The sequence below is a fragment of the Saimiri boliviensis genome, chromosome 14, assembly GCF_048565385.1.
Source record: "Saimiri boliviensis isolate mSaiBol1 chromosome 14, mSaiBol1.pri, whole genome shotgun sequence".
Lineage (NCBI taxonomy): Eukaryota > Metazoa > Chordata > Mammalia > Primates > Cebidae > Saimiri > Saimiri boliviensis.
The window spans coordinates 45,621,747-45,648,430 of record NC_133462.1 but is presented as its reverse complement, the minus strand read 5'-3'; the positions used below and the strand labels follow the sequence as shown (position 1 = coordinate 45,648,430).

Genomic DNA, 26,684 nt, shown 5'->3' with positions numbered 1-26,684 from the left:
TAGGATGGTGGCAGTCGCCTAGGCGGGAGTGGAAGGACGGAGCAGTCTGCAAGCAAGGTGATCACGCCGCAAGATCCCAGAACTATTGGAGGTCAAGGCAGGAGGATGGCTTAGGGCCAAGGTTCGGGACCACCCTGGGCAACAGAGCGCTACCTGCCTCAAAAATAAAACCCAGCTGCCCCCGAGGGCAGGCCAGGTCCTCCCGCAGCCGGCCGGGGAGACTCACCCACGGGGGAGATCTGCTGGAAGATGTTGTTGACCGGGAGCCCCTCCTTGCGCAGGGACCAGCACTCCACGATGCTGCTGGTCTGGCTGGACGCGCACAACAGCACCTGCGGGAGGTGGGGTGAGGGCAGACCCTGCGCGGCTGTGCTGGCCACGTGACTGGAGCCACGGGACCCTGGGGCTGCTGTACCACGGGGCCTGTCTCCTCGGCCACGCCTGCCACTCCAAGCCCTCCTGGATGCCAACTCGGGCCTGCCTGTCCCCAGAGGCCACCGTCCACTCACAGGAACGAAAATGTCCCAGGATGGCGCCTTCTCACAGGGACAGCAAGGGGACCCAGGGAACCATGTCAGGGGCGTTACTGATTTTACAACAGGAATCCAGGCAACCTGGTGTGGTCGGCTGAACAGTGGCCCCAGGACATCCCCGTCCTCAGCCCTAGGACCTGTGGCTGGGCTGCCTCTTACACAGAAGGACCTGCAGGTGGGACTTGGTTCAGGACACAGAGGCGGGAGAGCATGGGGGGGTCCAGGGGCCCCAGTGTCCTCACAGGGTCCTCAGGAGAGGAGGCGGTAACTGAGATTCAGAGACAAGACGAGGCTGTGCTGTGGCCATGAAGGGGACAAAGGAGCCCTGAGCCGAGGGACGCGGGCGCCTCCAGATGCTGCGAAAGGCAGGAAGGAGGTTCTCCCTGCTCACAGCCCGGTTTAGCCCGCGGGGGTCTCCACCCCAGGCCCCTGAGAACGCAGGCCGCACTCGCAGCCGGCCAGCCGACGCGGCGGCCCCGGCACAGGCTCACCTGCTCCGACATGTCCCGGGCCAGGAACTTGAGGTGGGTGATGGCCGGGAACCTGTCCTTGCGGTTGAGGTCGGTGGTGCAGCGCATGAACAGAGAAGGCAGGATCTCCGTGTCGATGCGGCACTTCTCGCTGACCACGCTCACGCACACCTTGTAGAACTGCACCGGCGAGGCGCTGCTGCCGTCCGCCGCGGCCACCACGATGTTGCCGCCGCCCGTGAAGGCGATGTCGGCCAGGGCCACGCGGCCCCGCAGCCGGCACAGGCTCTCCGTGGACGTCAGCACCTGCCCGCTGGGCTTCAGCAGGGACACGGTGACCAGGCCGCTGACCGTCACCGCGATCCAGCCCTCCATGGGCTTGCCACCAAACAGCGTGAGCGACGGCGAGAACTTGACGCGGGAGAACTTCTCCCCGAAGCTGGACGCGCCCGACTGTGGGGGAAGGAGGGAGGGAGGGAGGGAAGAGAGCCTGTTGAGGCTCATGCAGGCTGCCCCCTGCGACACCCAGAGACACTCACACAGAAGAACCCCAAGGCAGAAGCCAGGAGAATGTGCGCCTGGGTTCAGATCCTGACTCTGCCCCCGGAGCCGTGTGGGATGTGGGCCCCTCTGACCCTTGGTCTCCTCATCTGTAAGGTGAATTTTGCTTTGGAGGACAGCGGGGAGGATTAAATGGATGAACGTGTGTGCGACAGGAGTCACCTCCTCTTTCTGTAAAGGGACAGACACCGGCACGCTCTGATCCGGGAGCCATGTGGTCCCTGTGGCAGCCAAGCAGTCACTGGCGGTGAGCACACACGCCGGGCGGCGGGTGCCGATCAGCCCACTCACAAACCCCGGCGGGGGCCGTGTGGACCTGCGCTGCGACACTCGGGAAGCGCTGTGTGAGCACCAGTGGCTACTGCGGATGTGATTTTGGTTTCAAATCAAATTTGTGAGGTCATTATTTACATACAAAAACATCCACCCTTCTTTGAACATGAGTCTTTTAAGAGATGGGGTCTTGGTGGGGTACACTGGCTCACGCCTATAATCCCAGCACTTTGGGAGGCTGAGGAGGCGGGAGGATCACCTGAGGTCAGAAGTTCGAGACCAGCCTGGCCAACATGGCGAAACCTCATCTGTACTAAAAATACAAAAATTAGCTGGGCGTGGTGGCAGGCGCCTGTAATCCCAGCTACTCCAGAGGCTGAAGCGGTAGAATCACTTGACTCTGGGAGGCGGAGATTGCAGTGAACCAACACTGAATCATTGCACTCCAGTCTGAGCATCAAGAGCGAAACTTTGTCTCAAAAAAACAAACAAACAAACAAAAAGTCCCTGGTATGTTGTAAAAACATGCAAGGGAGAGAAAAGTGTGTATCATCCTGGGACCAGCCTGGCCAAGATGGTGAAACCCCATCTCTACTAAAAATACAAAAATTAGCCGGGTGTGGTGGCATAAACCTATAACCCTGGCTACTCGGGAGGCTGAGGTAGAAGAATCACTTGAACCTGGGAGGTGGAGGCTGCAGTGAGCCGAGATGGCACCACTGCACTCCAGCCTGGGCAACGGAACGAGACTTTTTCTCAAAACAAAAACAACCCACTTTTTATAGCAAGAAGCAGGTCCGGAAGTCCAGCCAGCAGGCCAGGCCCGGCCACGTGTGGTTGCCATGAGGATGAGGGATGGCATCAGGTGTCCACACCACACGCGTCTGTGTGGGTCGCAGGCTGGCGTGTTTGAGGGTATTTTAAATGACCACGTGTGCCTTTTATTAATATAATTTTATCTAGTTATTTTTTAAAGCGAGGCCCTGAGTCAGGCCACAGCAGGCATGCCCCTCGAGGACATCATGCTCAGTGAGAAGCCAGATGCAAAAGGCCGCACAGAGTATGACCCTGTTTCTATGAAATGTCTAGCACAGGCTGATCTGCAGAGACGGGCTGGGTTCCAGGGGCTGGGGTGGGGGAAAGACGGGGGTGAGACAGGATGGGGTGACAGGAACTGAATTTCCTTTTAGGGTGATGAGACTGGTCTGGAGTTGGATGTGGTGGTTCACACCTGTAATCCCTGCACATTGGGAGGCCAAGGCAAGCAGATCACCTGAGGTCAGGAGTTCGAGACCAGACTGACCAACATAGTGAACCCGTCTCTACTAAAAATACAAAAAATTAGCTGGGGTGAGCCAAGTACAAGGTTCAAAAGACTGGGGCATGCTGGTGATGGGCGGGGATGGGCTGGCAGGAGGCTGGGCGGGGGGACGATCTCATCTGCCTCACCCACTCACTCCGGCAAGACACTCACCTTCTCCACGTGCAAGGCCAGCTTCACCCCGTTGTGCAGCCAGGACAGGGCCACAATGGGGTCGCCCTCCACCAGGCTGCCCACCGAGCTCTCCCAGCTATTAGCCAGGTGGTCTGCCATGCTCCAGCACTTGATCTGCCCGTCGGCATCAGCTGATAGGAGTCGGGAGCCTGTGGGCAAGAAGCCATCGTCACGAACCCTCCAGGGACTGGCAGAGCGCTGCCCTGCAGGACGGCACGGCGCCTGGGGGAGCCTGCCCAGTGGACAGGTTTCGGCCCAGGCAGGGCAGAGCAGCAGGTGACAAGAGCCGCACTCCGGAGATGCCTCCAGACACCCCAAACGAGAACAATTCAGGGCACTGTGGGAAGAGCAGCAGCTGCCAAACCGCGGACAGGGGGCTCCAGACCCAGTGCCAGACTCCAGACGGACCGGAGAAATACAGGGTCCCCTCTCCGGGATCAGGGTTGCCACCCCTGGCCACGTGGGACCAGCTGCCTCACCTGACTGGTCCTGGCTCCAGAGTCCAGACAGACCAGGGACACAGGCCCCCCGCACCCACCAGCTCCGGGATCTGGGCCTGCCTCACCTGACTGGTCCCAGCGCCAGACTCCAGACGGACCAGGGAAACACAGGGCCACCACCTCCTACCCGCTACACGATCTGGGGCCCGCCTCACCTGACTGGTCCCACTCCAGGCAGGTGATGGCCTCCTGGTGCTCTGAGGGGATGGAGTGCAGGTCCCAAGGGTGCTCCGTGTCCAGGATGTGGATCATTCGGGTCAGGTCTGTGGGGACAGGGCACGGTCAGCATGGCCTGGCGCTGCGGCCTGGAGGTGAGGATGACCCCGGGCAGGGTCCAGGGAGTTCACGGAGCTGCTGTCGGCCAGGGCGACAGCTGAAGGAACAGGCTTTGTCTCCCCCCAGGAACAGAACAGACCCATGATGCACCACGACCACGTTTTTAAAGCGAGACTAGAAGAACATGACCCAAAATGTGAACAGTGGGCCCCTCCACAGAAGGTGAAAGGCGGCTTTTCTCACCCTGATTTGATTCTAATTTTCTGTGGTTTTCTAATTTTCTCTATCAAGCACATATTACAAGTGCATATTACTGGAACAAGGGAGAGAAAATGAGTACAGTCACCACGTGCCTTTCAAACACCAAACAGTGACACACACCCTCTGGAAACCTGGGGCAGGTGTCTCCAACATGCCTGCGTCAACCACCGCCCCAGCCCCGTTCGATCCCGCACAGGGGGGACCTCACGTCTCCCGGCACCAGGTGTGGGGAGCACTGAATCCACCCTCTGCACCTCCACGAGGCTGAGGCTCTCACCCAAGTTAGAGAGTGAGGGCTGTCCTGGGAGACCGAGTCCCCGCAAGGCAGGGTGCCGGGTACCTGGAGAAAAGGGTGGGACGCCACGTGGGCGGGAGGGGGACGCACCCTGGTCGTCGCTTCGAAGGTCCATGGTGAAGGCGATGAGGTTTCGGCAGGACCAGGCGCAGGCCAGGGGCACCGATGGGCAGTGAGTGCTCTTGGACCATTTCTCCCACTCACAGACGTAGGCCAAGTCCATCATCCCACCTGCTGCCGGCCGCCGCAAGTCACACATCAGGGCAGTCACCAGCTACTGCGGGAGGGAGGTCTGGCTGGTCGTCTGTGTGGGCTGAGCTCCCAGGGCACGTGGAGTGCCAGCCGGATACGGAAAAACCACAGGCAGGCGGTCGAAGGGATGGCAGGTGCAAAGGCCCGGAGGCCAGACAGAGCCTGGGGTGTTCCCGGCAGCCCATGGGGCTGGGGCTGAAGGGGGCGTGGAGAGGTCAGGGCCTTTGGACTTCTACCCCGAGCGGGTGGGAGCCCGGGAGGGCTGGCGCCTACTTGGATCTCACCAGGACCCCTCTGGCTGTCTGGGTAACAGACCGTGGGGACCAAGGGCACAGCCGGAGACGCAGCAGAGGGTCTGCACTGGCCCAGGTGAGTGATGATGGGGACAGCAGGAGGGCGCTGGGTCTCTTCTGAGGGAATGGCCCACAGCCAGGCAAATGGTGGGGCTGCTCCCTGCGGCCAAGGCGGGCAGGAGTTCTGGGGCTAAGGGGCTTGGTGAGTGTGACAGGCGACAGAGGGAGCATTTCCTTGGGGCTTTCTAAGCGCCCAGTATCTGGACGGACTGTTTCCGCTTCATAAAGGCAAAAGCCCAGTGAGACTGGAAGGACCACCAGCCCGTTTTCCTCAAACCCTATCCCCGGCTCCCTACTTCAGGGTCTGCCCCATACACCCCTTAAAGTCAGCCCCCGCCACCCCTTCGTTCACCCGCTTCAAACCACCCCTGGGGCCCATGGCCTCAGCCTAAATTCTCAGGCTTCACCCCAGGGGTCCCATGTTGGCTGACCTCCCCAGGTCCAGCCTCCAACAGCCTTGGCTCTCCAGGCCCTACCCCTAAAACTCCCCAGTTCCCAGGTTCCCCTCCAGGGACCCCATGTACTCTCCAGGCCCTTCCCCTATTGTCCGCAAACACCAGGCTTCATCCCAGGGACCCCATAACCTCTACAGGCCCCACCCCTATAACCTCCAATCTCCAGGTCCACCCCAGCGACCCCATAGCTCCTCTAGGTCCTGCCCCTATAGCCCGAAACACCAGGCTTTCTCGCAGAAGTACCATGCCTCTCCAGGGCCCAATCCTACAGACCCCAATATCCAGGGTTCATCCCAGGGAACCCATACCCTCTCCAGGCCCTGCCCCTATAACCCCAAATCTCCAGGGTCCATCCCAGGAATGCCCCTATGACCCCCAATTCCCAGAGTCTATCCCAGGAACGCCATAGCCTCCCCAGGCCCCACCCCTATAACCCCCAATCTCCAGGATCCATCCCAGGGACCATAGCCTCTCCAGGCCCCGCCCCTGTAACCCCCAATCTGCAGGGTCCACCCCAGAGAACCCAACTCTCCAGGTTGCATCCATATAGCCATCCAGTTCCTAGGCTCCCTGCCAGGGACTCCAAACCCACTACAAGCCCCGCCCCCTAAGTCCCACCAAGTGCCTTCAGCCCCGCCCCAAACTCCCTTCAGGCCCCGCCCCCTCCGGCTTCCCCCGAGTTTCCGCCGCGAGCTCAAGATCCTGCGCCCCAGGCCGCCTACCCAGCAGCCTTTGCTCCCGGACACGCCCCCTAACCCTGCAGGCCCCGCCTCCCCCGCACCGCGTTCCCTGGGGCTGCAGACGCCATCGGGAGTCTGTCCCGCCCCCGGCCGGGCCCCCGCAGCCCCGCGCTCACCTGGCCGGCCCGTGCGCCAAGACCAGCGGGTGTCCGCGGCGCGAACTTCCCTAATGCCACGGCTCTGGCGCCGCCATCTTCCCCGGTACCAACGAGTTGCCTGACCCGCGCCGTCGCCTCCCAAAGACTTCTGGGACGGCGGCGCGGCCTAGGCTCCGCCCCGCTTCCGGGTACATTTGCATGCGAGCGTTTCCAATGATTCCCAAAAGCCGCCGTAGCTACGTTTGGTAGAATGAGCACTTTCTCTGCTCCAGTTAATAACTACGTTAGTTGCATGACACGGCAAACTACGTACGTGTAGGTTGAGCATCTATGTCGCTTAACAAAAGTCGCCCTATGTGTACAGATACTGACTGTAGGGGGTATAAATGGGTCCTGGTGTGAGAGGAACAACGTGCTCGCTTCGGCAGCACATATACTAAAATTGGAACGATACAGAGAAGATTAGCATGGCCCCTGCGCAAGGATGACACGCAAATTCGTGAAGCGTTCCATATTTTCTTCCGTTTTCTAATGTCCAAGATTGGAGAAACTGAGGCTCCTTTGACGGAAGTCACTGATCCCGTTAAGGGATCTTCCTACATCCAACCCCATTTCCACCCCCACCTCCAAAAGCCAGTTTAGTGCAAGGCATGTTGTGCTTTTCTTTTTATTCCTTTACTTTTTATTTATTTATCTTTTGAGACAAGAGTCTCACTCCGTCACCATGCGCCAGGCTGGAGTGCAATGGCGCGATCCCGGCTCTCCGCAACCTCCGCCTCCTGGGTTCAGGCAATTCTGCCTCAGCCTCCCGAGTAGCTGGGATTACAGGCACGTGCCACCATGCCCAGCTAATGTTTTGTATTTTTAGTAGAGACGGAGTTTCACCATGTTGACCGGGATGGTCTCGATCTCTTGACCTCGAGATCCACCCGCCTCGGCCTCCCAAAGTGCTGGGATTACAGGCGTAAGCCACCGCGCCCGGCCTTATTTTTTATTTTTAACCCCCGTCTCTACTAACAATACAAAAATGAGCTGGGCGTTGTTTATTTTGCAGACAGGGTCTCACTCCGTCGCCCAGGCTGGAGTGCAATGGCACGCCCTCGGCTCACCGCAAATTTCCATTTCCCGGGTTCAAGCAATCTTCCTGCCTCAGCCTCCCAAGTAGCTGGAATTACAGGTGCCACCACACCCGGCTAACTTTTGTATTTTTAAGTAGACACCGGGTTTCACCATGTTGCTCAGGCTGGTCTGGAACCCTTGACCTCGTGATCCGCCTGCCTCAGCCTCTCAAAGTGCTGGGATTACAGACAGGAGCCACCACGCCCGGCTCCGTTATTATTATTTTATTTTTTATTTTGTTCTTTTTTTTCTTGTTTCATTATTATTTTACTTTTATTTATTTATTTTTTGAGACGGAGTCATGCTCTGTCACCCAGGCTGGAATGCAGTGGCCCAATCTCTGCTCACTACGACCTCCGCCTCCCAGGCTCAATGATTCTCACGCCTCAATCTTCTGGGTAGCTGGGACTACAGGCATGTGCCGGCTCATCTGGCTAATTTTTGTATTTTTAGTAGAGATGGGGTTTCGCCAGGTTAGCCAGGCGGGCCTCGAACTCCTGGCCTCAAGGAGGCCATTATTTACCATGTGTTTAAATTTTTTTTAAAGTGTGTTAAGATGAAATACTGCATACCCAATGCCCGGATCTTCGTTTCTTTTTAAAATTTTTAATAGAAATTGGATCTCACTATGTGGCCCAGGCTGATCTCAAACTCCAGGCCTCAAACACTCCTCCCACCCCAGCCTCCCAAAGTGCTGAGATTATAGGTGGGATCCACCGCAGCCTCACTGCATGATTTTTGCAAGAATTCTGCAAATATCAAAATGTTCTAAAATTACAAGTTAACAACGGCCCAGATATCAGAGGTTTTTGAGATGGAGTCTCACTCTGTCACCCAGGCTGGAGTGCAATGGTGCGATCTCGGCTCACTGCAACCTCCGCCTCCAGGGTTCAAGTGATTCTCCCACCTCAGCCTCCTGAGTAGCTGAGACTACAGGCGTGCGCCACCACACACAGCTAATTTTTGTATTTTTAGTAGATACAGAGTTTCATCATGTTGGTCAGACTGGTCTGAAACTCCTGACCTTGTGATCCACCCACCTTGGCTTCCCAAAATGCTGGAATTACAGGCGTGAGCCACCACACCCAGCCCATCAGAGGGTTTTTCTGGATCAGGGTTCAGTTCCCCAAGAGGGCCACGTGGCGACCTTACAGAAAATCCACATTCCCAGGCAGCAGGTAGCTGTTTACAGTTCTCAGGGGTCAGGGTGTGGGGGCGCACACCTGTAATCCCAGCACTTTGGAAAGCCAAGGTGGGAAGACAGCTTGAGTTCGAGACCAGCCTGGGAAAGATAGCCAGACCCCATCTCTACAAAAAGTACAAATCAGGCACAGTGGCTCACGCCTGTAATCCCAGTACTTTGGGAAGCCAAGGCAGTTGGATCACCTGAGGTCAGGCGTTTCAGACCAGCCCAACCAATGTGGTGAAACCCTGTCTCTACTAAACACAAAAATTAGCCGGCCATGGTGGCGGCCACCTGTAATCCCAGTTACTTGGGAGGCTGAGGCAAGAGACTCGCTTGAACCCAGGAGCTGGAGGTTGCAGTGAGCCAGGATCACACCATTGAACTCCAGCCTGGGTGAGAGCAAACTCTGACTAAAAAAAAAAAAGAAAAGATGTTGAATTCCTAACTCCCACTACCTCAGAATGCGATCTTATTTGGAAACGGTCTCTCTGAGGTTATCAGGTTAAAAAGAGGTGATTAGTGTGGGCCTGACCCAATGATGGGCGTCCTTACACAGAGGGATATTTGGGCACAGACCCGTGGAGGGAGGGTAACGTCGGGACAAGACATGGCACGCAGGGAAGACAGCCTCTTGGAGACAGAGGCTGAGACCACACCGATGTGGCCACAAGCCAGGGACACATGGAGCCCCCAGAAGCTGGGAGAGGCAGGAAGGCTTCTCCCCTAGGAGTCCAGAGGGAGCGTCACCCTGCAGACACCTTGACCTCAGACATGTACCTCCAGAATTATGAGAGAAGAGACTTCCCTTTTGTTTTTCCTTGACAGAGGGTCTTCCTCCATACCCAGGCTGAAGTGAAGTGGCCCAGTCTCAGCTCACTGCAGCCTCAACCTCCCAGGCTCAAGTGATCCTCCCACCTCAGCCTCCCAAGTAGCTGGGACTACAGGCATGCCACCGCACCCTGCTAATTTCTTTCTTTCTTTTTTTTTTTTTTTAGAGACAGGGTCTTGCTATGTTACCCCAGCTAGTTTCAAACTCCTGGGCTCAAGCGATCCTCCTGCCTTGGCCTTCCAAAGTGCTGGAATCACAGGTGTGAGCCACCTCGCTGGCCTGCCATTTCAAGCCCCCAGTGTAAGACACTCTATTACAGAGGCCCCAGGGCACTCATATAGGCCACTCGCCTAAGGTCACACCGCAGGTGTGTGGCAGAGTCGGGGTTTGAACCCAGGCACCCAAGAGTAGAGGAGCTGGGGAGCACTGGCGGCCCCAGGTGACCAGCACCTACTAAGCCCCCAGCCTTGCCCCAAAAGAAAAACCCACAAAGCCTGAGGCCAGAGCACCAGAAATTTATTAAATCCCCCACTTCCCCCCAAAATACAATCACCCACACTCGGCGAGGGGGTAGGGAGGCCCCTAGCCTGATTCGTGCAGTCTGTGTCAGGAGGACCAGCATGGGGACACAGGGGCTATCAGGCAGGAGCCAGGCTGGGGGACCGTGGGACATGGAGTGGACGGGACAGACAAGGTAGTGCAAGGGCAGAGGCTTCTGGCTGGAAGTCCTGGACCCCCAGTATAAAGGAGGGGAAGAAAAGAGGGGGGTTCGTGTAAAGCAGACAGGACCCTGAGCCCTGACAGAGGCAGTGTGGGGCAGGACACGAAGAACAGGAGGATAAAACCAGCCCTCGGGACACAGCTCCGTCCTGGGTCTCAAGGCACACACACGCATGTGCGCGCGCACACACACACACAATACAAGATGCTTCTGGCATGAGGGGCAGGGTCCCAGAGACCCCCTTCTTCATTCAAGCTAAAAACTGGGAGGGGCTGAGCAAGGGCTGGGATCAAGACCCATGCTTTACCAGTGGGGTGAGTTTTTTTGGTTTTTCTCTCCAAAAGGGAAATTTAAAAATCTACAACAAATCACACCAAATTCATTAAAAGAGATTAAAAACCCACCCAGCCTCCCCCTCCTCACTTGAGCTTCAGACTGGGCCAGAAAAGCCAAGCAATGAAGAAACAGGAACACACCCAGGCCGGGTCTCCCCACCCAAATACAAGTCCCAGAGTGGGCAGCTTGGAGCTAGGATGGGATGGGAAGTCCCAGCCACCAGCGGTGTCTGTTCACTGCCGAGAGCTGTGTGAGGAGGAAGCAGGGTGAGAGAGATCACCCCAAAAGAAAAACGTTTCCAAAGACAAATTCTAAAAACGTGAGTGACAGGTATCGACAGCAGAAAAGTATCGAAGGGCTTGGTGCTGGGCGAGGCGGCAGTGGGGGCTCCAAGGGGCCGCCATCAGCTGCGCTGCTCCAGGTAGGCGGACAGGAGCAGTCCGGGTGGAAGGAAGTCCAGGTGCCGGTTACTGACCCTCATCTGCCGCTTCCCCTCCAGGTCGGCACCTGCAGAAGGGATCGCGGGGCAAGATTCGGGGGGCTTTCGGGAGCCTCGGCAGGTTGGTGCCTTGGACCCAGACCACCCTCACTTTTTCCTGGGGAGGTCACCGCCAGCCGTGTGTGCTGGTCACGGTGGCCTCCTGGCCGTACGCCCCCGGGTCCTGGAGCCTGGCTCACAAGAACACCGAAGTCTTCCCACAGGAGTGCTTTCATCTGGGGCTCACCTCACTCGCTGCCACGCATCCCACTGCGCGCAGGGGACCCTGAAACACACCGGGCCTGAGGCCACAGGGCCACTCACACACGTGCTGACAAAGCGTCTGGCCTCCCAGGCCTGCCCCGTAGAGGTGGCTTTGAGGCACCCAGGCCCTGGGTGGTCCGGCTCCCGCTAGCCTCCCCTCCCCCATCTCCCCCTTACTGCAAAAAATGAACGAGTGGGCCGGGCGCAGTGGCTCACGCCTGTAATCTCAACACTCTGGGAGGCCAAGGCAGGATGATCAGGAGGTCAGGAGTTTGAGACCAGCCTGGCCAACATGGTGAAACCTCGTCTCTACTAAAAATACGAAAATTAGCCAGGTGTGGGGGCGTGTGCCTGGAATCCCAGTTACTCGGGAGGCTGAGGCAGGAGAATCGCTTGAACCTGGGAGGTGGAGGTTGCAGTAAGCTGAGATCGCGCCACTGCACTCCAGCCTGGGCAACAGAGCCAGCCTCCATCTCAAAATGACAAACAAAACGAGCCATGTCCCATGTGAGCTCCATGCCACCTCTGGGCCTGTGCCTCAGCAGTCCCCTCTGCCTGGGACCCCCACCCCCTACTCCCCATCTTGCTGGGACCCTTCCTCTTCCGTGTCAGGACCGAAGCTCCATGCCACCAAGCGTCAAGCCCTGCACCCCTAGCCAAGACCCGACGTTCCCAACAGATGCAGGCATGGGGGCTGCGTCTCCCACAGAGGGAACCGGGGAAGCACCATCAGGTTGCCTTGGAAACCATCCCCGTGGCAACTCCAGGCAGAAGGCAAGACAGGTGGGAGAGGCCCAGGACTCGATGGGGTGCCTGGCACCAGCAGGCACCTGCACAGACCCTCGCTGGTTGGGGGGGAAGGTGTTCTGAGACTGCACCCCACTGGAAAAGTGGACACAGGCGCCAGGAGGGGTTCTCGTCTGAGCTCCCATGGGGGAGACCCTATGGCTAAATTCCAATCTTCCAGACACCGCACCCCTCCATCTTATATCTGACTCCAGAGGTTCCTCCAAGCCAGGTATCATCACCCCCACCCGGGCCCTGAAGATGTGGAGGGCGTCTGTGTCCAGCAGCCTGGCTGTGTCTGCGGTCACTCTGCATGGGGACGGATACGCTGGGAGCTTCTGGTCAATTCAAGGCAGGGTCCTGCTGCCACCCCCGAGTTCGTAGCATCCCCACTACTGCAGCCACCTTCCCCAGCTTCCCACAAAGAGGAACTAGCCACTTTCCCGTGTGGAGCCGGCCAACCTGGGGTCTTGGGGGCCATCAGCACTTACTGGCCGAGATGAGGTCCATGTACTGGCAGACAGCGTGCAGCAGGAGCCTCTCGAAGCTGTGGGGGATGGGCAGTGAGCAATGCGCCGGGGCCAAGGAAGTGGGGGGTCCGCCCACCTGCCACCCCCCTTCCTCGCTTACCTGTTATCCAGCATGGCTGTGTACACGGCCTGGGGGGACACGGAGAAGAACCGGAGCAGCCGCTCCTCCCAGGTCTCCAGGGTTTCCTGGGGAGGGCAGCCAGGGCTCTAAGGAACCTTCGGGTGGACGGGCGAGGGCAGTCTAGGCCCCCTAGAAGCCCACAGCCCAAACATGACCTCTGACCCGCCACGTGAGGCTGCTTAACTGTCTCCAAGGCCACCACGCACTTAGACATCGCCACCTCCCAGCTCCTGCCTGCGCCTTCCGCCTAGGGAACTCCTACACACCCTGCAGGGCCCGCGTTCTGCCGAGGGAACTCCTACACACCCTGCAGGGCCCGCGTTCTGCCGAGGGAACTCCTACACACCCTGCAGTGCCCCCCTTCGTTGCCCCCCCCCAGTCAGATCCCTGGTCCCACTGTCTGTATCCTGCCGTTTCCTCTGACGCCACCTGCACCGGGTGAGAACCTGTGCCCGGGAAAGGGGCCTTCAAAAAGGACTAGGCAGGCAGAGAGGCGACGCCCCGCACCAGGCACTCACCATGGGGATGCGGCTGCGCTTGAGGACGGCTCGCAGACGCCGGCTGATGCGGTGGAAGCACTCGCGGGGTGTATAGGCGGGGTCCTCTGCAGGAGTGGGGGAACAGGGGGCAGTCTTGGGGCGCCCGTCCTGGCCCTGCCCACCTGCCAGACCACGCCCTCCCGGGAAGACCACGCCCATCTGTGCCTTAGCCTCACCCGCTCACCGAACCACACCTTCGCCCACACTGTGGCTCCACCCAGACATGGAGCAGACCCTACCCACACAGGCCACGTCCATTTACACCCTGAGCCCGCAACCCATCCAGCTGGCCCGACCCGGTAGGCTGGCCCCAGGTATACAGGAGGCCCCACCCATACCAGTCCCAAACAGGCCAGCCAGCCCCACCCCCATCCATCTCCGGGTCCCACCCCTACCCACTGCCATCCATATCCTGGGCCCCACATCCTGGCCACCCCCACCTCATGCCCCGCTCCCATTCATACCCCGCCCCACCTACACACTAGGTCCAACCCACCCCAGGCCCCGCCCCATCCACGCACTGGCCACACCCACACGCTGGGTCCAATCCACCCAGGCCACGCCCCATCCATGCACTGGCCACACCCACACACTAGGTCCAACCCACCCAGGCCACGCCCCATCCATGCACTGGCCACACCCACACGCTAGGTCCAACCCACCCAGGCTCCACCCCAACCACAATCACACCCCCCCATCCTGGCCACACCCACCCCGGGTCCCGCCCCGACACCGGCCCCAGCCAGGCCCGCACCTCTCCTTCGGTCCTCCCTCCGGTCCTCCCCCCGGCCAGGGCCCTTCCTCCGCGCCTTGCTCTTGCTGTCATCCTCCAGGTAGCGAAGGACCCGCTCCTGCTCCTCCCCTGAGCGGTTCATGAAGTCGTTCCAGACCTGGAAGAGAGGCCGTCAGGCTTGCCGTGAGACCCCGGGCTGGGCTGACGTCTCTGGGCCTCAGCATCTCATTTGGCGAATGGGCACGAAAGGCCGCCAGGCAGGTGGAAGTGCTCCTGCGGTCACCTGTGTCCACTGAGCCACTGCGTGTGTCGGGCCCTGAGCTGAGTGCGGGGCACTGGGGAACCTGGATAGGCCCAGCTGTCTGGGGTGAGGGTTCATGTGAATAAAACCCTCCCCCAAGGCCGGGCGCCGTGGCTCACGCCTGTCATCCCAGCACTCTGGGAGGCTGAGGCAGGTGGATCACTAGGTCAGGAGTTCAAGACCAGCCTGGTCAACACGATGAGACCTCGTCTCTACTAAAAATACAGAAATTAGCTGGGCGTGGTGGTGTCTGTAATCCCAGCTACTTGGGAGGCTGAGGTAGGAGAATCGCTTGAACCCGAGAGGTGGAGGTTACAGTGATCGGAGATTGTGCCATTGCACTCCAGCCTGGGCAAGAGAGCAAAACTCGTTCTCAAAAAAAAAAAAAAATCTAAAGGCAGGGGTTCCAAAACATGTTGGGTGGATGAATCCAGGAGCTGGCAGGTTCCAGGGGTCAGGTGGGGATTCTGGCCTGGTCTGGGGACCCCAGAGGAGACTGCGGGGCCTTCATTAGACGATGGGAAGTGGGTGGGTGCTCTGGCTGTAGAAGTGATGTGAAGCTGGGGGTCCCCACATGGAGGGAGCGAGGGGGTTGGGGCCGCACCTCCACGTAGGTGGCATTGTTGCAGGCCTCTGCGAAGATGCCGGGTGATGCAGGGGGTGCCACATCCCCGTCCTCCAGGCCAGGCGGGCCCCCATCTGTCTCCAGCAGGGTCAGGAGGTACTGGGCTAGGTGGAAGCAGGTGGTCTGTGTCAGGGTGGTGTTCGGGGACCCCATGCTCAATGGGGACTCAAGAACTAGGCTTCCTCTCATTTTATCATCTCAGCCACCCCACCTCCATGCTCCAGCTGTATTCCCCAGAAGGTACAGAAACCACCTCCACTTTCTGGCTTGTTGAACTCCTACACATCCTTTAAAACCCCAGCTCCAATGCTCAGAGCACCCTCCCACCTAGCCCTGATTCAACAGTCTAGAAGGTACCTGTGTCTGGCTCTCTTATACGCTCCCCTGGCCTAAAGGTGACACTCTTTTGGGTCCCCAGCCCTGCCCAAGCCCAGCTCACAGGAGGGGCAGAGATCACACCAATATGCACACCATTCTACAAGACCCAGGAGCCCCACAGAGGCGCCTCCTGACCCCTGCTCACTGTTTTCCAGGCGCTGGAGGCTTTTCCGCCCCTTGGCCTTGGGCACGAGGTCTGAGTTGCGCACAGCCTGGTTGATGAAGTGCTGCTTCCGCCTGGACGCTGACAGTCTCTTCACCTGGGAGCTGGCGAGGGCAGGCAGGCAGCCGGGAAGGGACCTGCGGGCCAGGGCGAGGGTGGTCCTCAGGGCCAAGACTGGCCAGGATCTCTGAGAACCTTACCACAGCCATGGCCTGCTGGGTTTCTCCCAGCAATGAAGAGCTCAGCCCTATGGCGTGTGGAGTCCTGAGCCCTTAAAATCCCATTTGTTTCATCCTCACCTCACCCAGAGGTATCTGTGATGACAGACCGGGTGTGGTGGCTCATGCCTGTGATCCCAGCACCGTGGGACGCTGAGGCAGGGGGATCGCTTGAGCTCAGGAGTTCAAGACCAGCCTGAGCAACATAGCAAGACACTGTCTCTACAAAAAAAAAAAATAATAATAATAATAATAATAATTAGAAAATTAAACAGGTGTGCTGGTATATGCCTGTAGTCCCAGCTACTCAGGGGCCTGAGGCTGGAGGATCACTCGAGTCCAGGAGGTTAAGGCTGGCATGATGGCACCACTGCACTCCAGCCTGGGCAACAGAGCAAAACTGTGTCAAAAAAAAAAAAAAAAAAAAAAAAAAAAAAAATTAGGGCCGGGTGCGGTGGCTCATGCCTGTAGTTCCAGCACTCTGGGAGGCCGAGGTGGGTGGATCATGAGGTCAGGAGATCCAGACCATCTTGGCCAACATGGTGAAACCCTGTCTCTACTAAAAATACAAAAATTAGCTGGGCATGGTGGCGCACGCCTGTAGTCCCATCTACTCGGGAGGCTGAGGCAGGAGAATCGCTTGAACTCAGGAGACGGAAGTTGCAGTGAGCCGAGATCACACCACTGCACTCCAGCCTGGTGACAGAGGAAAACTCTGTCTCAAAAAAAAAAAAAAAATGAAGTAAGGCACATTGGCTCATGCCTGTAATCCCAGCACTCTGGGAGGCCAAGATGGGTGGATCACTTTAGGTCAGGAACTCAAGACAAGCCTGGCCAGCGTGGTAAAACCCTGCCTCTACCAAAAAAATACAAAAATTAACCAGGTGTGGTGGCATGTGCCTGTAATCCAGCTACTCAGGAGGCTGAGGTGGGAGAATCACTTGAACCTGGGAGACAGAAGCTGCAGTGAGCTGAGATCGTGCCACTGCACTTCAGCCTGGGTGAAAGAGTGAGACCCTATCTCAAAAAATAAAAATAAAAATAAAAAGGCCAGGCACGGTGCCTGACGTCTGTCACCTCGGCGCTCTGGGAGGCCAAGGTGGGCGGATCACCGGAGGTCTGGAGTTTCAGGCCAACCTGGTGAAACCCCATCTGTACTACAAATACAAAAATCAGCCGGCCACGGGGGTGCATGCCTGTCATCGCAGCCACATGGAAGGCTGAGGCAGGAGAATCGCCAGAACCCGGGAGGTGGAGGTTGCGGTGAGCCAAGGTCATCCCACTGAACTCCAGCCTGGGCGACAGAGTGAGACTCTCTCTCAAACAAAACAAAACAAAAAAAGTGTGATGACAGATTAGTAAACTGAGGCTCAGAAAACTGAAGACAGTTGCCCGAAGTCACACAGCAGGTGAATGACCCAGAAATGCTGCCCCCTGCCCCCCGGTCCCAGTGTTCAAGGCGTTAGCTGCAGGGCGTGCAGCCTCTGGGATGTGAAATCAAGTCAAGAAACTTGATTTTATCCACATCTCCCACCCCAGCAGAGGAGGAAGCAAACAGTCTCAGAAGCTCCAGGTGATGCCCAAGGCCCCCTGCCTCTCCCTTAATGTCCCCTGTCCCCGGGGCCAGGACAAAAGAGGGGCTGGAGCGGCACCCCCAGAGCTAATTGGCCTGGCCCCAACAAATGACATTAATTGCGGAGACGGAGACGGATTAGCTGTCACAGCCGGGTCTCCCGCTGGGAACACAGTGGGGCAGGCGCGCCTGGAAAGTGGGCTGGGGGGGCCTCTTGGATGGGGACTTATCGGGCAAGGAAAAACCACACAGGCCAGGCTGCGGGGCTCCTGTAATCCCTGCACGTTGGGAGCCCGAGGCGGGGGGGGGGATCACTTGGGCCTGGAGAGGTTGAAGCTGCAGCGAGCTGTGGTCGCAGAACCGCACTCCAGCCCGGGCAACAGAGCAAGACCGTACCTCAAAACAAACAGGCCGGGCGCGGCGGCTCACGCCTGTAATGCCAGCACTTTGGGAGGTCAAGGCGGGCAGATCACAAGGTCAGTAGTTCGAGACCAGCCTGACCAAAATGGTGAAACCCCATCTCTATGAAAAATACAAAAATTGCCGGGCGCAGTGGCTCAAGCCTGTAACCCCAGCACTTTGGGAGGCCGAGGCGGGTGGATCACGAGGTCAAGAGATCGAGACCATCCCGGTCAACATGGTGAAACCCCGTCTCTACTAAAAATACAAAACATTAGCTGGGCAGGGTGGCACGTGCCTGTAATCCCAGCTACTCGGGAGGCTGAGGCAGGAGAATTGCCTGAACCCAGGAGGTGGAGGTTGCGGTAAGCCGAGATGGCGCCATTGCACTCCAGCCTGGGTAACAAGAGCGAAACTCCATCTCAAAAACAAAAAGAAAAGTCATCGGAGCAAAAGCCTCACATCCGCACAAGCACCCACCAATAGGGACCCACAGGCAGGGGCTCAGGTCAAGCCTCAAACCTGGACCTCACTGGCCAAGGCATGGCTAACTCAGACCTCGATGGCTGAGGCAAGGCTGGAGACTCAGAAACCGACACCTCCGGGGGCGGGGGTGTCAGCAGGGCAGGTCCTGGAATGTCAGCCCTGAGTGTGTGAACCCCAGCTAGGATGCTTCACCCTGCAACCTTTCACCTCAGGTCCCTCTCAAAAAGTGGGAACAAGTTGGTCTGGGAGGGGTACTTAGAGCCCAAAGGGCCTGGGATGAAGTCCCTTCCTCATCTCAACTGCCACTGGCTTGGTTTCCTCCTCTGATGGGGAACTCACCCCTCAGCCAGGCCACACTGCTGTCAGTCATACCAGTGTCCCTGGACTATTTTTCCCATGTTAGGTTCATTTCCTGTCCCCTGCACTGTCCCCCAGGAGGCAAGTGACATTACTTTAATGCCCATTATATAGAATTGGGTTTTTTTTGCTTTGTTTTGTTTTGAGATGGAGTCTCACTCTGTCACCCGGGCTGGAGTGCAGTGGCTCGATCCTGGCTCACTGCAACCCCCACCTCCCAGGTTCAAACGATTCTCCTGCCTCAGCCTCCCCAGCAGCTGGGACTACAGGCATCCACCACCACGCCCAGCTAATTTTCGTATTTTTAGTAGAGACGGGGTTTCAGCATGTTGGCCAGGTTGGTCTCGAAGTCCTGACCTCAGGTGATCCGCCCGCCTCAGACTCCCAAAGTGCTGGGATCACAGGCATGAGCCACCACACCTGCATTATACAGATTTGTAAACCGAGGCACAAGGTCACCACCCAAGCTCCCGCTGCTGTGAAGAAGGAGGTGGTAGCCCACATCCTCAGCACCAAGCGCAGCAGCCGACAGGCACTGAACGGGCACACAGGGTCACGTGAAGCCAACGTCTCTGCAGCTGGACTCAACATGAGGCTGCCTCCCTGAGGCCCAAGCACCTCCTCCCACGCCCCAGATTCACCCACAGCCCCCCTGAGGCCCCAGGGCCCACATCTCCACCCCAACAGCCGGACAGGGCCGATAACGGAAGTCACATCCGAGGGGAGCCCTTGGGGAAGTCAGATCGGGGCGGGGCTCAGTGACACAGCTCAAGCCCTCCCAGCCAGGGGCCTAGAGTCACCCCCATCTTACAGATGAAGGGTTTGAGGCTTGGAGAAGCGGGGCTGTCCTGTCGCCACCCAGAAAATGCAAGGAGCCACGTGTGAACCTGGGTCTCATCAGGAACCCCCTCACCACCCTGCTTCCCTCACCACCCCTCACATCAAAGCCTCACAGGCCCCCCCCTCCAGGACGCCCTCCAGGCCCCCAAAGACCTGCCCAGTCCTTCCCCTGCTCCAGCACAGGCCCTGGCTCCCTAGCGTCCCAGGGCAAGGCCTGGCTCCCCCTTGGCCTGGCACTGGACCACCAGGGCTGTTTCCTCTGGTGTTTGAGGGGCTTTTGAGGGACCCACCACCTCCCTTGGGCCTCCAGTGCTGGGCTGAGCACTGGAATCCGAGACCTCCCACCGGATGGAGCTGGCTGACTTCAATCAGTTTTCAGCAAGAAATTAACAAATATCTGGCCTCTGGGGTAGGCAGTAGGGCCTGGGGGTCACCATCACTCCCCTCCAGAAAAGGAAGGAACAGGCTGGAGGTCTCACATCAAAACCCGGACGCCTGGCCGGGGGCGGCAGTTCACCCATGTAATCCCGGCCAGCACTTTGGGAGGCAGAGACTGGTGGATCACTTGGGCTGGGAGTTTGAGACCAGCCTGGCCAACACAGTAAAACCCCATCTCTACCAAAAATACCAAACAAATTAGCCAGACATGGCGGCCATGTCTGTAGTCCCAGCTACTCAGCAGGCTGAGGCAGGAGCATTGCTTGAACCCGGGAGATGGAAGTTGCAGTGAGCTGAGATCAGGGATGTCAGAAACTGCCTCAAGAAAAAAAAAAAAAAAAAAAAAAAAAAAAAATATATATATATATATATATATATATATATATATATATATATATATTCCGATGGAGGGGGGAGTGTGAAAAAAATACTAATAATAAAATAAAATGAACTTTAAAAATTCCTATGCCCAGCCCCAGGCTCCCCCACACACTGCCCCAAACTCAGGGAGCTCTGTGGCACCTGCTCACTCCGGCCTGGGCTGTGTGGTCACCACCCCCAGAAACGGCCCCACCCCTACCTAGCCCAGTCAGCCTAACCAGGAGGCTCTGGAAACCAACTGGCCCCAGCTGGCCTGTTTACATCTCTGCTCCCTAATCACGAGCTTCCTAGGCTCACAGCACAAAAAGGGGTCCTCTCCTCCCCCAGGGCCTGCCTATGCCCAGCCCAGCCTCTGCCTGTTTGTTGAATGAATAACTAAACTTCTGTTTACACAGTCTGCAAGGGCTGGCTCATCTCTTTCCCACAGCACCCAACAAGACCACTTTAGAGAGTATCTGAGGCTTCGTGGACACTGAAGTCCTGAGGATGTGTGTCCACAGAGGGGGGCGGCCCGAGCCGGCGCGCGGTGGGGGTTTGGGGGAACAGGTCTCCCGGCCACTCCCGATTACACCCCTTGCAGATTTTGAGAGGGGACCTTTGGACCCCCACTCCCTTGGGCAAAAACACACCTTTCCCGGCACCGGCCCCTCCCCCAGGAACCCGCAAGAGAGGAACCCACGTGTCCAGGAGGAAGCCAGGGCTCAGGGCGGAGGTGACTCAGCCAGGGGTGGGGTAGACCGGGAAGGTCCCCAGCAGTCCCCAACCCCCCACCAGGACACGTCTGGCAGGTAAACACCCAGCCAGTGAGGGCTGAAACATGAGCATATTTACACAGTTACACACGAGTCAATGCATCTGGGCTTCCAGACGACGCAGGTGCCGGGCACAGTGGCTCCTATCTGTAATCCCGGCACTTCGTGAGGCCAAGGCAGGTGGATCCCTTGAGTCCAAGAGTTCGAGACCTGCCTGGGCAACATAGTGAGACCTCACCTCTACAACAGATTTAAAAATTAGCCAGGCATGGTGGGGCACACCTGTGGTCCTAGCAACTCGGGAGGCAGGGGCAGGAGGATCACCTGAGCCCAGCAGGTAGGAGCTGCAGTGAGCTGTGATTGAACCACGGCACTCCAGCCTGGGTGATAGAGTAAGACCCTGTATTAATAAAAATACTAATAAATGTGAATTTCATCTCAATAAAATAGACCAGAGTGGTGGCTCACACCTGTAATCCCAGTACTTTGGGAGGCAGAAGAGGGAGGATGGGTTGAGCCCAAGAGTTTAGACCAGTTTGGGCAATGTAGCAAGACCCCATTTCTAATATTTAAAAAAAAAAAAAGACTGGGCGCAGTGGCTCATGCTTGTAATCCCAGCACTTTGGGAGGCCGAGGCAGGCGGATCACCTGAGGTCGGGAGTTTGAGACCAGCCTGACCAACATGGAGAAACCCTGTCTCTACTAAAAACACAAAATTAGCCGGGCGTGGTGGCACGTGCCTGTAGTCCCGGCTACTCAGGAGGCTGAGGCAGGAGGATGGCTTGAACCCGGGAGGCGGAAGTTGCTGTGGGCCAAGATCTTGCCATTGCATTCCAGCCTGGGCAACAAAAGCGAAACTCTCTCTCTCTCTCTCAAAAAAAAGGAGGCATCCTCTACTCCAGCCTGGCCAATAGATGGAGATTTGGTCTCCAATCAATTAATCAATCAACCAATCAAAGAGGCATCTTTTCTCCTTCAGATACAAATCACCTCGGTAGCGACTGGTATGGCCTCTGGGGGAGATAAAAGCAATGATATAATAAACATAATAGCCGGGTGCGGTGGCTCAAGCCTGTAATCCCAGCACTTTGGGAGGCCGAGGCGGGTGGATCACGAGGTCAAGAGATGGAGACCATCCTGGTCAACATGGTGAAACCCCGTCTCTACTAAAAATACAAAAAATTAGCTGGGCATGGTGGCGCGTGCCTGTAATCCCAGCTACTCAGGAGGCTGAGGCAGGAGAATTGCCTGAACCCAGGAGGCGGAGGTTGCGGTGAGCCGAGATCGCGCCATTGTTTGGGTAACAAGAGCGAAACTCCGTCTCAAAAAAAAAAAATAATAATAATAATAATAATAAACATAATAAATCATCATTGAAAACCAACACTAAAGACCAGGTGCAGTGGCTCAACGCTGTATTTTTAGAAGGCCGAGGAGGGTGAATCACGAGGTCAGAAGATCGAGACCATCCTGGCCAACATGGTGAAACCCCATCTCTACTAAAAATACAAAAAATTAGCCGGGGTCGTGGCGGTGCCTGTAATCCCAGCTACTCAGGAGGCTGAGGCAGGAGGATCGCTTCAACCCAGTCGGTGGAGGCGGAGATCACGCGATTGCGCTCCAGCCTGGGTGACACAGTGAGACTCCGTCTCAAATAACAGTGATACTAAAATAATTAATAAGACATTAACAATCATTAGTAATAAGGAAACAATGGACACTCCATTTGCTGGGACCCGCCCAGAGCCAGGTCGGCAACCCCTAGCACTTGGAGAACAGGCCCCACTTACGATCCCATTTTACAGAAGGAGAAACTGAGGCACGGGAGCGTGAAATGACCTGCCCAAGTGGAGGCAGGTGGGCACACGGAGGAGACAGGAACGGAACGCGGACCCCAGGGGTGCACCCTAGGGTCCCCAGGTCCCTGCACAGGTGAACACCGCACAGGCCACCCCGCTTTCGGGTCCCCCCCACCCCCAAAACGCCGGGAGTACGCGCGGATTCCTGATTTTAATCTGCAAGGGTTCTGGGGCTGCGTCTGGCGGGAAAGGCGGGGGGCGCAGACGAGCCCGGATGGCGGGTAGCGCGGGGAGAACCGGGGGGGCCGGGGGCGCACGGCCGCGTGGGTGACCCGCGCCCGCAGACACAGGCCCAGGAACCCCTGGCGGGAAGCTCTCTGGCGGGTACCTCGGGGGCCCGGGGAATGGGGGCGCGCACCGGGAGCTGGGGGGCGGACCCAGGAAGTGGGGGCGCAGACCCGGGAGTTGGGGGGGCGGACCGGAGGAGTTGGAGGGCAGAGCCGGGGACGGCGGGGGGCGGACGGGTAGCTGGGGTGGCGGACCCCGGAGTGCGGGGGGCGGACCCGGGGGAGTGGGGGGGTCGCCGACCGGGGAATTGGGGTGCGGACCGGGGGAATCGGGGCGCAGACCCGGGAAGTGGGGGCGCGGACCGGGGTCCCCTCCCCCAGCCAACCCCGGGGAGCCAGGAGGGTGTCCCCGCTGGGTAACAGTGAAGACCCCCCCAACAGCATGGGGGTCCACAGCGGGCGAAAAAGGACGGCTGGACGGAGGCTGGAGCCCCGGAAGGGGAGCTAGGGGCGGGGAGGGGGGAGCGAGGGGAAGAGGGAGGGGCCCAGATCCACACCGCCCCCTGCCCGCGCTCACAGCAGCCGCCGCCCGCCCGGGGTGCCCTCCGCCGCTTCCGGGCCGCCCTCGGGGTTCTCCAGCGCGACCATGGCTCGGACGCTGCCGCCGCCGCCGCCCGGCTGGGCCTTCCCCGGGCCGGGCAGGAAGTGACGGGCGGAGGCGGGGCCTGGGGCTGCGGGCGGGGCCGCCACCTCCCGGGGCCGGGGACCCACGCGGGGACCAGTCACCAGGGGACGAACGGGGAAACTGAGGCCGGCGGGGCGGGGATACAGCCCCGGGGACACGAACGGGGAAACCGAGGCCGTGGGGGCGGGGAGTCAGCCCCGGGGGGACGAACGGGGAAACTGAGGCCGGCGGGGCGGGAATCCAGCCAATAGGGGACGAACGGGGAAACCGAGGCCGGGGGACGGGGATCCAGCCCCTGAAGGGAGGAATGGGGAAACCGAGGCCGGCGGGGAGAGACACCTAGGCGAGAGGTGGAAAATTCAACCACAACCCCTGTCTCCCCACCCGGGCTGCCGACTGAGCCAGGAATCCAGCCCGGGGAATCGAGGAGAAACTGACAAGGAAACTGAGGCCTGGAGGCGGGGACCCCACCCCCACCCCCACCCCGCAGCCTTCCTTCCACCTGCCCCTCCCAGCCCTAGAGCTGGGGCTGGGCAACCCCTTCCCCTGCTTAGCCTCAGTTTACTCTTCTCTAAAAGTAGGCCGGGTGGCCGACCGGGTGGCTCAGGCCTGTAGTCCCGGCGCTTTGGGAGGCAGAGGTGGGAGGATCGCCCCAGGTCAAGAGTTAGAGACCAGCCTCGCTAACATGGTGATACCCCGTCTCTACTAAACATGCAGAAATTAGCCGGGTGTGCTGGTGCGTGCCTGAAATCCCAGCTACTCAGGATGCTGAAGCAGGAGAGAGAATCGCTTGAACTGGGAAAGTGGAGTTTGCAGTGAGCTGAAATGACACCACTGCACTCCAGCCTAGACAGCAGGGTGTAACTCTGTCTCAGAAAATACATAATAAAAAGAATAACTTTGGGCCGGGCGCGGTGGCTCACGCCTGTAATCCCAGCACTTTGGGAGGCAGAGGTGGGAGGATTGCCCCAGGTCAAGAGATCAAGACCATCCTGGTCAACATGGTGAAACCCCGTCTCTTCTAAAAATACAAAACATTAGCTGGGCATGGTGGCGCGTGCCTGTAGTCCCAGCTACTCAGGAGGCTGAGGCAGGAGAATTGCCTGAACCCAGGAGGCGGAGGTTGCGGTGAGCCGAGATCGCGCCATTGCACTCCAGCCTGGGTAACAAGAGAGAAACTCTGTCTCAAAAAAAAAAAAAAAAAAAAAAACACACACACACACACACAAACAATCGGCTGTGGGAAGGTGCTGACACTCACACCTCCATGCCTTGTCAGTGTGGATCGAAGTTTTATTCAGAAATTATCCGTAATGTTTAGTAGCTTAAAAAAAAGAGGCTGGGTATGGTGGCTCAAGCCTGCAATCCAAGCACTTTGGAGGCCAAGGCGGGCGGATCACCTGAGGTCGGGAGTTCAAGACCAGCCTGACCAAGATTGTGAAACCCCGTCTTAAAAAAAAAAAAAAAGAGAAGATTTCTGTGACATGGGTCCATGGGTGGAAAAAAAGGGAAAAAAATAATGAGAGGCGTCAACCCTGAGGCGGAGAAAGTAGTGTGATTTGCTGGTGCCACCTCTGCTCCGTGGGGACGAGGTTGCAGCTTCCACCCAAGCAGCGGGTGGCTGAGTCCTCCATCGCCCTTGGTCTCAGGGTCACTGTTGGCAACTGGGCCTGCAGCCATCAGGGTGAACTTACTTCAGATTGTGTGGGACCGCTGGGTCCGTGTTCTTGTCCCTATGAGATTTGTCACTGGATGTTATTTAGACAGGGTGATGAAAAGCTAACTGCCTTCTGGAACAGGAGTATGTTATTTATTTATTTATTTTTATAAAAACGGGGTTTCACCATGTTGGTCAGGCTGGTCTTGAACTCCCGATCTCAGGTGATCTGCCCGCCTTGGCCTCCAAAGCGCTTGGATTACAAGCCTGAGCCACCACACCTGGCCGAATACTATGTTATTTAAAGGGGAATAGCCACCCAATGAAGAAGTTACCAGAAGGTAAAAACTGGCTGAATTATGCTATGCTCACATTTTAAAGTTCTGAAAGTAGAAAAAAAAAAAAAGTTTTTATTGAATTAGAAAAAAAAAAATACAAAAAATTAGCCTGTAGTGGTGACACGCCCCTGTAGTCCCAAATACTTGGGCGGCTGAGGCAGGAGACTTGTTTGAACCCGGGAGGTGGAGGTTGCAGCCAGGCAAGATCCGGCCACTGCCCTCCAGCCTGGCAACAGCAAAACTGTCTCAGTGGCAATAAGGTTTTGGCCTTTGTAAGGTGCCCTACACCTGGTTCCTGCTTCTAGTGTCCCCGCAGGTGTCAGCCACTCCTTGCCACCCATGTGGGGCATGTTCAGCTGGAAACCGCCAGATTTGGGACGACCCTCACCTGCCCTCAACCTTCCACGTCTCTCCAGGGTCCTGGGGACAAACCCAGGCTCTCCTCACTCAGGGTCTCCGCTCAGAGCTGGCCTCCCCGCCAGCCTGGGCCCACCCGCCTGGAGCCCCAGCCCCTAAGGGGGGGGGGTCAAAGGCCATCCCACATTCCCAGGTCTCAGGGTTTGCGCCTGGGCTCGGCTCCCTGGTTAAAGTCGGTTCTCCGGGCCCACAGCGGCCTCCACGCGGCCACCCCGCGCCTGCTCCGCCCCTCTCAGTCCCCCTCCTGCGCTCTCCCTGGGACCGTGCGCCGGGAGGGTGGAATGGGGAGGGTGCCGCTGGGGTAATAGAGGGCGCGTGGGCAGGGGAGGGAATGGCGAGCGGCTGCGGGAGAGGCGGGAAGGCAAGGACAAGGCGGGGCCCGGGCT

General features: G+C 58.0%; 2 protein-coding genes and 1 non-coding gene across 6 annotated transcripts in view; 1 reads left to right on the top strand and 2 right to left on the bottom strand.

Annotated features, from left to right (window-relative positions):
• Positions 1–26,684, bottom strand: part of MED16 (mediator complex subunit 16) — a 133,466-nt gene that overhangs the window by 12,613 nt on the left and 94,169 nt on the right. For 2 of the 4 annotated variants that reach the window (XM_010332427.3, XM_074384891.1), the window contains exons 1-6: positions 6,581–6,719; positions 4,755–4,941; positions 3,988–4,095; positions 3,312–3,481; positions 1,025–1,456; positions 227–332 (exon numbers count right to left, since the gene is read on the bottom strand). In XM_010332427.3, the coding sequence (XP_010330729.1) occupies positions 227–332; positions 1,025–1,456; positions 3,312–3,481; positions 3,988–4,095; positions 4,755–4,923 (985 nt within the window). In that variant the 5' untranslated portion in view covers positions 4,924–4,941; positions 6,581–6,719. Of the gene's footprint in view, positions 1–226; positions 333–1,024; positions 1,457–3,311; positions 3,482–3,987; positions 4,096–4,754; positions 4,942–6,580; positions 6,720–26,684 lie in introns of those variants that run through there. The other 2 variants (XM_010332428.3, XM_074384890.1) reach the window with 2 other exon arrangements.
• LOC120362946 (U6 spliceosomal RNA) lies at positions 6,975–7,081 on the top strand. The gene has a single exon (XR_005578728.1). It is a non-coding gene; the product is annotated as a U6 spliceosomal RNA (small nuclear RNA).
• On the bottom strand, positions 10,192–23,908 carry R3HDM4 (R3H domain containing 4). Its single transcript, XM_039465647.2, has 8 exons — positions 23,779–23,908; positions 15,654–15,808; positions 15,110–15,234; positions 14,226–14,361; positions 13,451–13,536; positions 12,912–12,997; positions 12,773–12,828; positions 10,192–11,260 (listed from the first exon to the last, which is right to left on the bottom strand). The coding sequence occupies exons 1-8, from the start codon at positions 23,847–23,849 to the stop codon at positions 11,157–11,159; spliced, it is 819 nt and encodes a 272-aa protein (XP_039321581.1). The 5' UTR covers positions 23,850–23,908; the 3' UTR covers positions 10,192–11,156.